Raw genomic sequence first — 15,210 nt, 5'->3', positions numbered from 1 at the left:
TTGAGTCTTTTATGGTTTGTCTCCCTCCCAATCCCATCTTTTCATTTTTTCTTTTCCTACCTCCCCCCAACCCCCCCTGCCTTGCATCTCCACTTCCTCATATCAAAGAGATCATATGATAGTTGTCTTTCTCCGATTGACTTATTTTGCTAAGCATGATACCCTCTAGTTCCATCCACGTCGTCGCAAATGGCAAGATTTCATGTCTTTTGATGGCTGCATAGTATTCCATTGTGTATATATACCACATCTTCCTTATCCATTCATCTGTTGATGGACATCTAGGCTCTTTCCACAGTTTGGCTATTGTGGTTTCCCCTTATTTCTGATGATTTTTTTTTTTTTAAACTTGTTCAGCTTCTTGTTCTTCAAATGTACATGTTGTATGAGGTTTCACCCTTGACCCTCCTTTTTTCTCACCATGTAGTTCTGCCTAGATGATTCAGCCTACTCCAGCAAACTTGGGCCTCATCTCTGCGCAGCCAGCTTCTAAATCTGTATCTTTCTACCAGCTCCCACCAAGATGTGACGTCTGTATTTCTAGTCATTGACCCAATATATCCACTGGATATACTTCAGTCTGCATGTCAAACTCACTGTCTTCTCCCTTTTCCCAAACATCTTCCTTCCCTTTGTTGCTGTTCTTGATAGACAACCAAACAGAAAGCTTAGAGTCATCAATGATTTCTCCACTCCTCCTTAGCTGTCACCTTCGTTATCTATTAAGAGGATCTTTAAAAAAAAAAAAAAAAAAAAAAGAGGATCTACTGGCTCTATGTCTGATCCATCTTAATTTCCACTGCCTTCATTGTTTCTTTTTAAAAATATTTCGTCTCTTATATAAGTCTTTCTGCTTTGGTCTCTCACAATTTAAATCCATCCTGTTACAAATGATGCTAGGGAAATAAAAACACTACCCTGTTTTTTGTGTTTATTCCTTACCTGGAAAATCAACCCTACACTCTTTGACATAGCATTTGAGACTAACTAATCTCTTTCCAACCTGTTTTTCTAGTAACTTCTGCCTACACCCTTCTCCCTTTAGAACATGGTTTACACTTTCAATTTCATAGCCCTAGTTCATGGTATTCCCTCTACCTGTTATGGCTGTTCTTCATTTGTCAAAAGCCTGTACATCTTTTGGGCCCATGTGATACATCATCTTCTCGATGGCACTTTCCATAACATTCCTTCTTCTGTACTCTTCCGCTATCAAAATTAAATTTAAGTATTATAAGTGTTTATCTCCTTCACTGCATTAGACTAAAGGTGAAAAGGTCTTACTTTGATTCAGATATTCTTCACACAATGCCTGACAAATAGGGTATACCCAGTAAATACTGAACTGAACAGCCCTATTACTGATTTATATAACAAAGAGAACAAACCTAAAGAATAATCTTCATCTAGATTTTGCTAGAATCAAATGAAACTCATTTGGCTTTGGATTAATACTGAAAATATACCTAAAGATTAATTATCCATTGTAATCCTCTCGGTTTTAAGTAAATCAAACAGCTAAATTTCTCTCTTGTAGTCTGTTTAGAAGGAGGCAGGAAACAGTTGCATAAAAATCCAGTCAAGTATCTGTAAAAATACATAGAAAACAAATGTAAGACCCTTACTAGTGCTATTACAATATCAAGGTAAGGATCATTAGGCCTGCTAAAGTCTTTTGTATATTAAAGAGTTAAAGACATCGTGAAGTTTAAAAATAACATTAATTCAGTTAAGAGGAAAGTTAAAGGGAAGTAGATCTATGCTAACGGGTCAGCACTAACTCACTGTCATGAAATATTTTTGTATAACTCTAAAAAAAAAAATCTGAAATAAATACTACTTTAATGAAATTATACTCGGTCTTACTCTATGACTATAGATCATGTATCAGCAAATTATAGCCTGTAGGCCAAACCTGCCTGGCCCCACATCTGTTTTTTAAAAATAAAGTTTTACTGAAACACAGTCATACTCATTTTGTGTTGTTACTGTCTGCCTCTCCTCTACAATGGCAAAGCTAAGTAGTTGAGACGGAGACTGTATGTACCACAAAGCCTAAAAATATTTACTATCTAACCTTTAAAGAAAATTGGCCAACCCCTGCTACAGATAATCAGTTGCAAATCTAGTTGAAAACCATGCCAGTTTGGATATGTGAGGACTTTTTATTATTCTAGAATTAAGAATCTTTATGTGAAGATTTCTTCTCAAAAATCAAAAGAATAAAAAATAAAGTTTTAAAGATGTTATGATAGGAAATATACTGATGTCAAGTACATAGGAGATAAATGGTATACACACAGGATTTTTTAAATAAATTATTTTATTTTTATATTTATATGCTGGCCTGATTACTTAAGTAGGAAAAGGAGCGGCTATTCTTTATATTAGAGCACGTCCCTAAAAATTAACTCTTCTACCTCTACTGCCTCACTAAAAATAGAAACTTAATTCTTCCTATAAGAATAAAGGGACAAAGTTAAATATAATTAATTATTCTTTAAAACGAGGGGAGGGAAAGCTGGAAAGAGGAGAAAGAAAACAGGTAAAGGGAGAGGAAGAACCCGCTGTACCTCATTCTCTAATTGATATGAAGCCAATCTGTGTACCAAAATTAAGGCCATCTCGGACATGGGAGAAAAACTTGTCAGGATGGCAGGATGTACAGAGGTCAAGATCTTGGTTCAGGTCTTGAATATTCTGTGGTAGAATTCCTCCCCGTTCTAGAAGAATCCTTAGGATAAAGATTTTTCAAAGATACCAAGAGTTTATTTTACCTAGCCAAAGCAGTAAAAAATACATACATATGAATATTGGTGTAAAAGAATTCTGGGAAAGATCTGCTTGGAACAATGAAAATTGGTTTTCAGATACAAAACATGAACAAGTCAGGAATCTGGAAGATTTTATAACCATTAATCACTTAAGTTTACATACAAACTGTAAAACCTTCTATATTGTCCTGTAGACATGACCTGGGTCCAGAATTTTATAATCAAAATCAAGTACTTATTTAGAAGAAACATCTAAAGTTACAAGGATATTTGCAGACAAGATTCATCTGATTCAGACAGAGATTTTTTTAGTCATTTGGCCCTCCCACCTCTTGTCCTCCTATTAACAGATTTTCATAGGGAAATTGCTTCTCCATAAATACTTTACAATATGAAATATGAATATTAATTAGTGATATTAATTCCACAAGTCACATTTAACAATCAATTTCAATCCTTTCTATATGCTAAATGAGGCAGAATCTGGGCAACGTTTTGTTGGCTAGAATAGAAACACAATTAAAATCAGACACTTCTCTTTTTTAGAAATAATGAATAATGGCTTTTAATAGCAAAACTTCGTAATTCAAAAGAATTAGAAAGCTTGAGAGTGACTATGTGCTTATATTATCTAACATTTTTGCTAAGAAATATATTCCCCTAGTTAGAGAATAAAAATAATTTTAAAATATCATCTTCCTGCTAGTTTATTACATTATAGATTTCAGCTGAAGAAAGACTATGAAGCACATTACAACTTTTCTGAATGAAGTTTAAGTACATCTCTCAAAACTATAAGTCAAATAATAGCTTCCTGCACTTTTAAGTCAATAAGAGATAACAGGAAAATTTCCATTAGTCAAACTTAAATGAGAATAGATTTCCTAATCAAAATATGTTTTTGTATAAAATATGTATGTCAGCTACTTATTTATCTGCCACCTCAATTTTTCTTGGAGTTACTAATTGTTGTCTAAAATGATTTTCATTTTAGAAACAATAAGCAATAACCAAACTTGTAGTTTTGCAACGAAATCAAACATACCTGGTGGCTTTACGAATGTCAACATAGGGATTTGGTGAATCAAATAACCGTACACATTCAGGATCAAGATTATGAAATTCCTTTGCTGATTCCCTTGGCAGAGTAAAACAGCAAGGTCCTACTGAAGGTCCCAGTACAACAATAATGTCTTCCAAATTACACCCATATTCTGTGATCATAGCATTCACTGTAGCCATAGCAACACCTAGCAAAGTACCCCGCCAACCTGGTAAATAGGAAGAAAAAGAGATAAGGGAAGTTAAAACATAACATTTCACCTTAATTTATCTCTAATTTAAAAATGAGCAGAGTTAGTTTGCGTATTTTTCAAAGTCCAGAAATAGCAATGAATCACAAGATCAATTAACTAAGCTAAATAACCAATTAACGAAAATACCGGTTTTTATTTTTCTTATTTTTTTAAAAGATTTTATTTATTTATTTATTTGAGAAAGAGAGAGCAGAGTGGAGAGGAGAGGGAGAAGCAGATTCCTGGGATCATGACCTGAGCCTAAGGCAGACATTTAACTGACTGAGCCACCTAGACACCCCTAAAACACTGGTTTTTAAATGAGGTACACTATGCAAACCATCTGACATGGGAGAGATATGTAATGGGAGGGCCCTTCCACTTCCTTTAAAAATACTCTGTACTTTCAGTTTCCAGTGGGATTATACCTTTTAAGTCTTCTCTCTCTCCTTCACTTTTTTTAGACATTTTTTTTTTAATTTGGGGGGAGGAAATATACATATCATTAAATTTACCATTTTAACTCCTTTTAAGTGTATACTTAAGTAGTGTTAAATATATTCACATTGTTATGCAACCAAGTTCTAGAACTTTTTCATCTTGCAAAACTGAAACTCAATGCCCATTAAATAACAATTCCCCGTCACCACTTTGGCCCAGCCCGTGGTACCCACCATTCCACTGTGTCTATGAATTTGACTACTTTAGATACCTCATATAAGTGGAATCTTACAGTGTCTCTTGTGACTGACTTCCTATATTTAACATAATGTCCTCAAGGTCCTCATTCAGGTGTAAGGATTTCCTTCCTTTCTAATGCTAAATAATATTCCACTGTATGCATTTATCACATTTTGCTTATCCATTCATCCATCTATGGAAACTTGTATTGCTTCCACCTCTTTGCTATTATGGATAATTCTGCTAGAAGCACAGGTTTGCTTTAGTTCTTTTGGATATATACCCAGAAGTAGAACTGCTGGATCATATGGTAATTCTATTTTAAAATTTTTGAGGAACCACCATACTATTTTTTATAGCAGCTGCACCATTTTACATTCCCACCAATTGTGCATCAGAGTTCTAATTCCTCCACATCTTCACCATTTGCTATTTTCTTTTTATTTCTTTTTTTAATATTAGCTATCCTAATGGGTGTTAGGTGATATCTCATTATAGTTGTGATGTGCATTTCCCTAATTATTAGTGACATTAAGCATCTTTTCGTCATTTGCTTGTTGGCCATTTGCTTATCATGTTTGGAAAAATGTCTATTCAAGCCCTTTGCCCATTTTTAACTGGGTTATTGATTTTTTTGTTGAGTTGTAGATTCTTTATATATTCTGGACATTAACCCCTTATCAGATATATGAATTGCAAATATTTTCTCCCATTCCATGGGTTGCCTTTTAACTTTGTTGTCTGTGTCCTTTGATGCAGTTTATTAGTTTTGATGAATTTCAATTTATCTGTCTTTACTCTTTTTTTTTAAATTTTTTATTTCTTTTCAGCGTAACAGTATTCGTTGTTTTTGCACCACACCCAGTGCTCCATGCAATACGTGCCCTCCCCAATACCTACCACCTGGTTCCCCCAACCTCCCACCCCCTGCCCCTTCAAATCCCTCAGGTTGTTTTTCAGAGTCCATAGTCTCTCATGGTTCACCTCCCCTTCCAATTTCCCTCAACTCCCTTCTCCTCTTGTCTTTACTCTTGTTTCTTGTGCTTTTAGTTTCATCTCTATGAAACCATTGCCTAAACCAAGTTTATGAGGATTTACATTTTCTTTAATAAGTTTTATAGATTTAGCTCTTACATTTAGGTCTTAACCTGTTTTGAGTTAATTTTTATATACGATGTAAGATAAAGATCTAACATCATTCTTTTGAATGTAAATATCCACTTTTCTCAGTACTCTTTGTTGAAGAGACTGTCCTTTCCTCACTGTATAGTCCAGGTACCTTGTTAAAAATCTTTTGATCATATATGCAAGGGTTTATTTCTGGGCTCTTTTTTTTATATATTTTTATAACAAATTTTGAAATCAAAAAATGTCAGACTTTTAACTTTATTTAAGAGTGTTTCATTTTGACAGCTTTAGTATATGTGCTGCCGAAACAAGCACTCATTTTGACAGCTTTAATCTTTGATATTTAAAAATAATGTTTCAAAACCTAAGAAGTAACAAATAAGATTCTCTTTTTATATCCAAAATCGAAGACTCAAATAACTTTTTGACAATGTCAAATCATAAATGTGACTTCTAGTCATCCAATCCCATAACTTTAGCTAGATCAGAAGAAAAATATGCCACCTTCTTATTTTTTTTGTCTAAAAAGCACAATAGTCAGATTTATAAGCAGAAAGAAAAATATCAAAGATCATCCCTCATTTCACAAAGTCATAGCCACAGGATAATCTAAATAGCACTTTAAAATACCTTCAGAAAACAAAATTCCATAACCTTAACACAACAATGAAAATCCTTTGTTCTTAACTTTAGATAATATTTAAAGGCACTAGACTATAATATATTAAACTAAATGCAGTTTTCCAAACATATTTTGCTTCTTACCTCCATACCTTTACATATATGCTGCTGCACCTTCATCCTCGTGAATACCTTTCTCCAACACACCTTAACTTCTTGGTCCCCATTGCCTAGACTTTGAAGGTTCTCAACAAGAGCCAGTACCACTCCCTCTGGAGTGTTCTGAAAAGCATGGAGGTGCTTTTTGCTGCTGTTGTTGTTATTACAACTGGGGTGCTACTGGCATTAGAAATTTTGAAAGCCAAGCAAACTACAATATAAGATTAACTTGCCCAAAATGTTAATAGCAACCCTGCTGAGAAACCCTGGCACCTCATCAAGTCCTGCAAATTCCTCCAGAATCAGCCTGGGTACTGCTTCCTTTGGGAATTCTACTCTGATTCATGTAATTTGACTTAGGTACTGTTTTTATCTGTTCCTATAATAAAAGTATGCTGGCTCTACTCCTATTTTTATATTTAATACCTGTAAAGTAATTAACTGTCATGCCCACTAGAAAGAAATTATAACTTTTCCTATACTACAAAACTGGTAAAATCCTAAATGCTTAATTAAGTACACTTACCAGAGTGAGCAACACCACATGCTTTTCTGACAGGATCAGCAAAAACAATTGGTATGCAGTCAGCACCAAGAGCTGCTATTGTGACTCCCCTCTGATTTGTGGTGATTCCATCATAAGATTCAGGTTCCTTCCTTCCCATAATCCAGACGTCATTGGCATGATCAGTCTAATACCAAAGATGTGTGATAAAAATATTTTGAAAGTAGAATTTCTGATACCATAAGCTTTTTCTGAAAATACTCATTTTGTACAAAATTATATAACCAGTTTAATATTACTAGCAAGCATTAAAAATATCACTTAGATAGTAAAATACCAAATTTACTTGTCATTTAACTTTTGGTATTACAATCTCTGTACATTTTATTCAAAGGAAAACAGACTTTAACACTTAACAATTTAATACAATCCATCACAAACATCTCCTACTAGAGATGGGTAAATCTCTACTTGCAGCAGTTTCCATAAAGTAGTATTTATGGAAAGAAGTTAAATTAATTACCAATTAAAGATATTCTTACTTTTCCTGATCCAAATAAAGCTAGAATTCTGTAACAAACAAGGCATCAATAGTGATCCTAGTTCCTCCTAATGTTGATTTAGAAAATAATGGCCTTTCTCTCCCACCATTCTGGAATCTTCTTTCTAAATCAAAAAGGGCAGTGGTACTATAAGAATTAACTGTACTTTTAGATACAAGAAGCTTCAGGTGAAATATATCTATGATGAACTGATTTTTAGGCTATAGTGTATAGATCCAAGAAAAACAACCATACCATTACCCTAAAATTTTAGATAAAACACCAGATGCAAAAGTTAAATGGCTTGATTAAAGTCCATGTAATCATTAGCACAGTCATGAATATATTTTAGATCTTCTAAAACATGAAACAAAATTTTACCTTTATTCGGTAAAATTTCTCCACATTAAATCCTACAGCATTCCCCAACCTACGCAGATTTTCTTGAACAACAACCTTGGGATCTCTCCTTTTGGAACTACTGAAGAGATTGAATGAGCTAAGAGTTGGGATGTAGGATATTCCACCTGTTCTTGTAGTAAATCCGTGTAAGAAAATATCTGTTGAATAGAAGTAACAAAGAGTAAAAATATGCTATTCAAAAGACTATAAAATGTTACAAACCCAGTGTCTCAGCAAGACTTTCCTTGATCACCTCAAGCTGCTTGTTTTTCTAGCTTCCAATTTCTACAGCACTGTGTACCTCATGTGTTCTGTTATATATGGCTTTATGTTTGCTTTACCTTCCCCATGGGATTATGCTCTTCAAAGAGTATCTTCTGTCCCATTTGTCTTTGTTATTCCTAACAGCATATAGCCCATAGTAAATATCATTTAACCAAGAAGTAAGATTCACATTTTAAAATTTCATTCTTCTGTGAAGGTGCCAATGAGTTAAAGTATCAGAATTTCTAAATAGGAGATGCTTAGGGTCATAAATCTCATTTTAAAGGAAGGCTGGGGAATTTGTCTTAAAACTGAATTTGCACAAAGCAAATTTATTTGTTAAGGGTGGTATTGAAGGGATTATCCCTTGGTATCCCTTGACATCCCTCACACTCCCATGTTGCAACTGATGTCAATGAGCTAATAACCCTATAGTCTATGAAAGAAAGGAGGGGAAAAAAAAGGTGAACAACCTCTAAAGAAAGACTAGTTTTTCATGTATACAGCAGAAACAACACAGTGTTTAACACACCTGAGATTAAAGGAGATGTGATAATGGTTAACTCTCCTCTCAGTGCTGGCAGGCTTCTCAAATATGTTTGAATTTCATTCTGGATTGCTTCTACTTCTTGAGCTGAGATCATGTTTATTTCAGTGGATTGTTTCAAGGGATCTCCCCTCGAAGTCACCTGTAAGTCTTCAAACTCAAAACTGTAAACATCGGTGAAGAGCTGATCAATAAAAGCCTTCAGTAATGTCTTCCGGTGCATGGGTACAATTACTTTAATGCTGGTCAAATTTTTTTCATCAATTTTTTGCTTAATAGTATACAAAGAGGCAGCCATACTAGGATTGCTAACAGTCTCAAATTCTCTCAAGAGAGTTGATAATCCATTACTTGCTTCTAATTCACAGTTATTATGTGCACCATCCCTTTCACAGCTGATGTTACTGCAACATATTATACAAAGAAACTTGGCCTTGGCAGCATGGTGGTATCTGACAGCATTCAATGTCTTCAGTAACGCCTGATGACTGTTTTTCTGAGAGTTAAATTTCAAACCAAAGAAATCAATCAACACTGCTTCTGCCATCCTTCAGGAGGGTACAAGGCCCTTCAAAGATTTCTGTGCCTCCTAAGAAATCACCTACAAAGAAAAATTAGCCTAAGAATGCAAAATTATATCAATCTTCTTATAGTTACAAACTTGTACCTAAGTTTAAAAAAAAAAAGTTTTACCGATCTAAAAACATAAAAAAATAGTAATCTAGATGACTCCAAGAAAAGCTAGTCCATTCTTTGTCCTAAGAGAACCATGAACGTGGAACCATCTTTCAATTCGTTTTGTGAAAGTGATTTGTACATCTTTCCAGTAGAGCAACAGTTCCTGTGTGTATGTGTGTGTGTGTGTGTGTGATGTTTTTTCATACAGCAAATTTTAAGTAGGGAATTACTTAACTTAGACAAAGTCCTGCTTTTTAATTACAGGGTGTCAAATTATGGTATATGTGTATCATTAATCCTGACATGACTGGCATGTTAGTTCACACCCCTTCATATGAAATATCGGGGCCTTCAATAGGTTAATGGAGCCGCACCTAAAATTTACGTTTTTAAGGGAATAAAAGCTGAAACGATTCTAGGATTTACACAGCACTCCAGGTCAGCGATTTGGAACAGACGTACTGCACACCTGCTTCCTTACTCCGTACCTGGCCCCCGCCTCGCACGGATCTCCTCCCCTCTCAGCCCAGGAAGTCGGTTTCTCTTCAGGGGCCGCCTTGGGTGGTGACCCCCGCGGCCCAGGGCGCTTCTCTCCTGCAGCCACTCCCAACCTCCACTCCGGACGGTACTGGGCTCCCACTGAAGTTCATCTCGTCAGGTTTGAAAAACACTGAGAGAAGCGAAGGGAGTGACAACCATCCTCCCTTCTGCCTTGGGAAATGCCATCAAAAGCATCTGTCCTCCTCCCGATCCCGTGCTGGGTCTCCACCAGCCCGGGCGCCTCCACCGCCTCCTCCCCGCCCCCTTGAGACTTTCTGACCCCACCGATGCCCAGCGCAGGCAGATTTCCCCGTCCCGCCTGTGGGCGCTCCGCCTCGGCTTGCACCCTCCGGCTTCCGCGAGCTCCGAGACGCCCGGGCGCCGCCACCGCCCACCCCCCACCCGGAGCCTGGACGGAACCCGGAAGCCACGACCGTGGCACATGGAGTTCTAAGCCTGACCCGCGACTTCGCAGCTGCAGCGCCTGGCCCACCTCACCCACCTCACCGCCGACCCACCACGGGCGCCCCGCCAGACGTGGGCACGACGGCTGGGGCCCAGCGGCTGCGGAGGACCGGGCTGAGCCAGGCCGGCGACCTGCAGGGAAGCACGAGCGGAGAAGAGGGCTGGGTACAGAGAGGCGCGGGGGGAAAGCCCGAGAGGAGCCCAGCGCCGGCCCCCGCGGCCGCCTCAGCAGTTCCGGGTCAGCGCAGCCCGTCGAGACCGTCCTACGCCACACGGTTGAGGCAAGAGAAACAGGAACCAGAGCCCTCTAGCCCGAGCCAGCCGGGTCAGCTGCCGCGGCCGGGACGACGGGCCGTCAGGGGAATTGGGCGGGAGGCAGGCCGTGACCGTGGCGTGGCTGCGGGCGGACCCTTGAGTGGGGAGGGACGTCGGGCGTGCAGGTGAAGGGAGCGGGGTGGCTGGTAGGCTTGCGGGCCCCTTAGGGAAGCAGGACGGCTGAGAGGCTGGCGCGCGGGTGAAGGGAGCCGGGCGGCTTGCGGGCCCCTCAAGAGAGGGCAGCTACGAGGCTGCCGGGCGGGTGAGGGGAGCGGGACTGCCGGCGGGTGGGCGGGACCCCGGGCAGCGGGGCGGGCCAGTGAGGGGGGCGGGCTGTGGGCGGGCCTGTGAGAAGAGAGGGCGGCTGGCAGGCAGGCAGGCTGGTGCCGGGAGCAGCGGCGGGACGGCGGGCGGGTTAGGAGAGGGGGACGGCTGCCAGGCTGGCAGGCGGGCGTGGAGAGGGGTTCGACAGGAAGGTAAACCATTAAGAGGGCGAGTGGCTGGCTGGCTGGCGGGCCAGTGAGAGGGCTGGCGGTGGGCCGGCCCGTGAGGGGCGGGGCGGCTGACAGGAGGGCAGGCTGGCGAAAGGAGCATGCCGGCGGGAGTGCGGGCCAGGTGAGGGGGGCGGATTGGAGAGGTAAGTGGGGCGGCTGGAAAGCTGCTGGGAGGGTGAGGGGAGCAAGGCAGCGGGAAGGCGGGTGGGCCGCCGAGGGGAGCAGCAGACGGGCAAGGAGGGCGAGTCAGTGAGGGGGACCAGTGCGCCCGTGAGGGGAGAGGGGCGTCTGGAAGGCTGGCGGGCGGGTGAGGGGAGCGGGGCCACGGGAAGGCAGGCGGGCCCCTAAGGAGAGCCGGGGACCCGGGGAGCAAATGGCAGACTCCCTCTTGCGGAAGGAAGCCCTCTCCCCAAGCCTACTCCCCAAACGCTCGAGGACGAGCCGTGTGGGTCAGATACTTGGTTTCATCACCGGAGCCCAACCCTGAGAATCAGCTTGTGTTAGCACTTGGAAATTTGCCCCATCCAGGGTTCAAGTAATCCGCCTCCTTGGGTGGAGTTTTGTTTGTACTTCTTGGTGTTTTTTACGCTGTGTGGGGTTTTTTGTTCCCAGAAACACTTGGTTGAACCTTCCTTAGCTTTTTTGCTGACTCCACCTTACTTGCTGACTGGACTTGCTGACGAACACTCTTGACAGCTCCTCTGTTTGCACTGACAAAGTCTTGTACGGCCGTTTAAAAATACGTGCCACTAGTAGAAAATTAGAAGGCAGTAACTCTCAGAATTGTGATAAATTAGCATCCCTTGTCTAACCTCAAAGAGTATAACATTCATTTAGAAATATCGAACAGCTACTACATGGAGGGCAGATGCTAAGATAAGGGAAAATCTGTCCCGCCTTCGAAGAGTAGGAGAAAGGGTGCTTCCTGTGGAACTGGTTATGATGGAAGGAGAGGTTCCTTTTGTCTTCATTGTTGCTCAGACGATAAATGCTGAAGAAGTTTTGCCTGAAAGAATAGGAGTCCTAGATATCTGGGAGTTTGGAAGAGCACTTGGAGGTGGGCAAGTGCTTCCATTCTATTTGACTAGGTGCTGGGATCACCAACCCAGAATAGGAACTCGCTGTTCAGTATCCCTAGCAGATTTTTTGTCAAAATTTATATTTTCATGACTTTTGTGGGGCATTTGTTAAGAGCCTTCGGCCGATGGTACCCATGATCAGAGGGTGCACACTGCACTCTCTTTGTTTTATGTTAAATATTACCTTAAGCAAAATAGAGATCTTTTGAGTTACAAAGCTGGTTTAAGACATCTATCCATATTTTTACAATGATGGGAATTCATTTTCTTTCATTAAACAGTAGTGGCAGTAAAAAATTTTTTTTAAAGATTTTTATTTATTTATTTATTTGACAGAGAGAGATCACAAGTAGGCAGAGAGGCAGACAGAGAGAGGGCGGGGGGGGGGGGGGAGCAGGCTCCCTGCTGAGCAGAGAACCTGATGCTGGACTCCATCCCAGGACCCTGGGATCATGACCTGAGTGGAAGGCAGAGGCCGAACCCACTGAGCCACCCAGGCGCCTGGCTGTAAAAAAATTTTTAAAGTATTTCAAAATAGGAAAGCTGCCAGGGAAGAGAGTTTGTCATTGTGTTGTTTTTACATAACATTTCTTTTCACCATTTGTTCCTAGACTATCTAGCCTCATCACCTAACTCTCTTACCTCATCTCCATTCACCCCATTCCAGTGGTTCTCCTGGTTGCACATCAGAACTACAAACAGAACTTAAAATAATCTAGGGATTCCATTTAATATATATTTGAATCCGAATCTCTAGGAGTCAAGTCTGGGCATGTTTTTCTTTGATGTTTATTTTGTTTTAATCTATACAGATGATTCAGACGCATAATTAGGTTTGAAAAACAACTGCCTTATTCCCAAGCCACTCAAACTAAAGGTTGCTCCTTCTTGGAACACCCTTCTCTTTTTATGCTTATCTAAGTGCTACTTGTTAAGATCTTCCAAGCTCAATCATAACTTTCCTTGAATCCCCATTCCCTCACCAGGCAGAATTAATTGCTTCTTCCTTAGCATTTTGTTCATACAAAAAAATCCCTCTCATTGATGTAGTCTGGAACCATAGCCTAGCAATAAACTGAAAAAGTCAATTAAACACTATAGTGTGTACACTTTATAAAGTGTATAAGTGTACACTTTATAAGGAACTTGATAGTATATAAATTTTCTCTAAATATGTTTTTTTTTAAAGTCAGTTTAACCAGAGAGTCATGATGAAATGTATTCTCTCCAAGTTATAGAAACAGAAGTCCCAAATCTAGGTGTTGTCAGGACCATATTCCCTTCAAAGTGACTCTTCCAGCTTCTGGTGGCTCCAGGTGTTTGTTCCTCAGCTTGGAACTGTGTGACTTGGGACTCTATGTCTTCATACTCATATGGTCTTCTTAATGTGTGTCTGATTTTCAAATCTCCCTCTACCTTTCTGCTATAAGGACACCTGTGTAGAAATAATGACCCAACCATATGAGAACAAGCAAAGATTATTTATTCAGAGTTTGCTATGGCAAGGGAGTCAGCCACTATCACTTGTGTGTTGGCAGAGTAGAAAAGCTTTAATAGTGGGAAAAAAAGGAAATCTTCAGGCATACCCTGATTGGAGGCTATTGGTATAGGAAAGCTGTAAGTAAGTTAGCTAGAAGTGGGACATCCTATGTGATTGGCTAAGAGTGTACATTTTGGCGTTCTCTGACTGGTCCCAATTAGGGAAGCTGTTAGTTATTCAGCAAATACTGGTCATCTGGAGCCAATTGTTACAGGACTTACTGTTTGGCTTCTGGAATTGTTATTAGAGATAGTGGTCTAGCTTCCTACAAATCTGACATAGATAGCAGAATGGCTTCCTAGTGTGATTACTGTAGACAGTCTGGCTTCCTGAATTTGTTGCTGCAGGTTGTCAGTAAAAGTGCTGTATTTATATATGGCCTGGGCACTGTTTGCATAGCCAGGCTCTTACCTGTCATTGGATTTAGGTGGGACCCTAAATTTAAGCACATTTAGGTCGACCCTAAATCCAGGATGATCTCATCTCAAGATACTTAATTACATCTGCAAAGACTATTTTTCCAAATAAGACCACATTCACAGGTTCTGGAGGGTAGGACATGGATATAGTGGGGGTGGGGGTATACTGTTCAACCCACTACAAGCTCCTCATGGTTTTGAAATCATGCTTACCTGTAGAGTAACAGAAGACCTTGCTTCTTATTGTTCTCAATGAAGCAAGCAGGTAGGTTATGACTGGATTTCATTATAGGCTTATTTAAATTTGAAACAGTGGCCCCCAGCCATCCCTTAAAGTTTGGATTCAAGCTGCTGATCAGTCTCTGTATGTCTACACTTTAAAAGGACACATTTGGTAGTCCAGTACTATCAGAAAATTCAGAGAAATCTCACCTTTGATAGAAAGTTAAAAGCAATGTGGATAATGTATTAATGTTGCCTGTATTGTCTTTAATAGGAAGTTAAGGAACGGTACAAATCCTCTGGGTTTTTTGTTTTGTTTTGTTTTGTTTTGTTTTGTTTTCAGCAGTCTGAAACCTTAGTCATGTTGCCTAGTCAAAAAAGAGGTAATGCCTAGTCCTACTAGATCCTAACACACAAGTAAATAATAGATGTGAATACATTTTTAATGATTCAGTTAATTAATTCCTTTGGATGACTCTGACAATGTTGTAACTTCTCTTGAAAACATATGGTTGAAAAGACATGTGTTGTTTTTTTTTT

At 39.9% G+C, this 15,210-nt stretch overlaps 2 protein-coding genes across 3 annotated transcripts in view; one reads left to right on the top strand and one right to left on the bottom strand.

The window, feature by feature from the left end:
- Positions 1-345: 345 nt before the first annotated feature.
- On the bottom strand, positions 346-10,930 carry LACC1 (laccase domain containing 1). Its single transcript, XM_080798111.1, has 8 exons — positions 10,639-10,930; positions 10,085-10,266; positions 8,904-9,519; positions 8,087-8,265; positions 7,185-7,350; positions 3,820-4,045; positions 2,574-2,734; positions 346-1,587 (listed from the first exon to the last, which is right to left on the bottom strand). The coding sequence occupies exons 3-7, from the start codon at positions 9,463-9,465 to the stop codon at positions 2,575-2,577; spliced, it is 1,293 nt and encodes a 430-aa protein (XP_080654237.1). The 5' UTR covers positions 9,466-9,519; positions 10,085-10,266; positions 10,639-10,930; the 3' UTR covers positions 346-1,587; position 2,574.
- Positions 10,931-11,473: 543 nt separating this feature from the next.
- Positions 11,474-15,210, top strand: part of CCDC122 (coiled-coil domain containing 122) — a 41,741-nt gene continuing 38,004 nt past the window's right edge. Inside the window, exon 1 of one of the 2 annotated variants that reach the window (XM_080798110.1) lies at positions 11,474-11,531. The gene's annotated coding sequence lies outside the window, so the exon portion shown is untranslated. Of the gene's footprint in view, positions 11,554-15,210 lie in introns of both variants that reach the window. The other variant, XM_080798109.1, reaches the window with a different exon arrangement.

This window comes from Martes martes (assembly GCF_963455335.1).
Source record: "Martes martes genome assembly, chromosome: 3".
In the NCBI taxonomy this organism is placed as follows: Eukaryota; Metazoa; Chordata; class Mammalia; order Carnivora; family Mustelidae; genus Martes; species Martes martes.
Note: the sequence above shows the minus strand (reverse complement) of the source record. Positions and strands in the feature narration are given on the sequence as shown.

Excerpts from the sequence above, each read along its gene's own strand:
- LACC1 (XM_080798111.1), bottom strand. The coding sequence starts at position 9,465 with ATGGCAGAAGCAGTGTTGATTGATTTCTTTGGTTTGAAATTTAACTCT. Across the intron at positions 8,266-8,903 it reads CACATCTCCTTTAATCTCAG|ATATTTTCTTACACGGATTT; the intron begins GTGTGTTAAACA and ends TCTATTCAACAG. Across the intron at positions 2,735-3,819 it reads GACATTCGTAAAGCCACCAG|GATTCTTCTAGAACGGGGAG; the intron begins GTATGTTTGATT and ends CTTTATCCTAAG.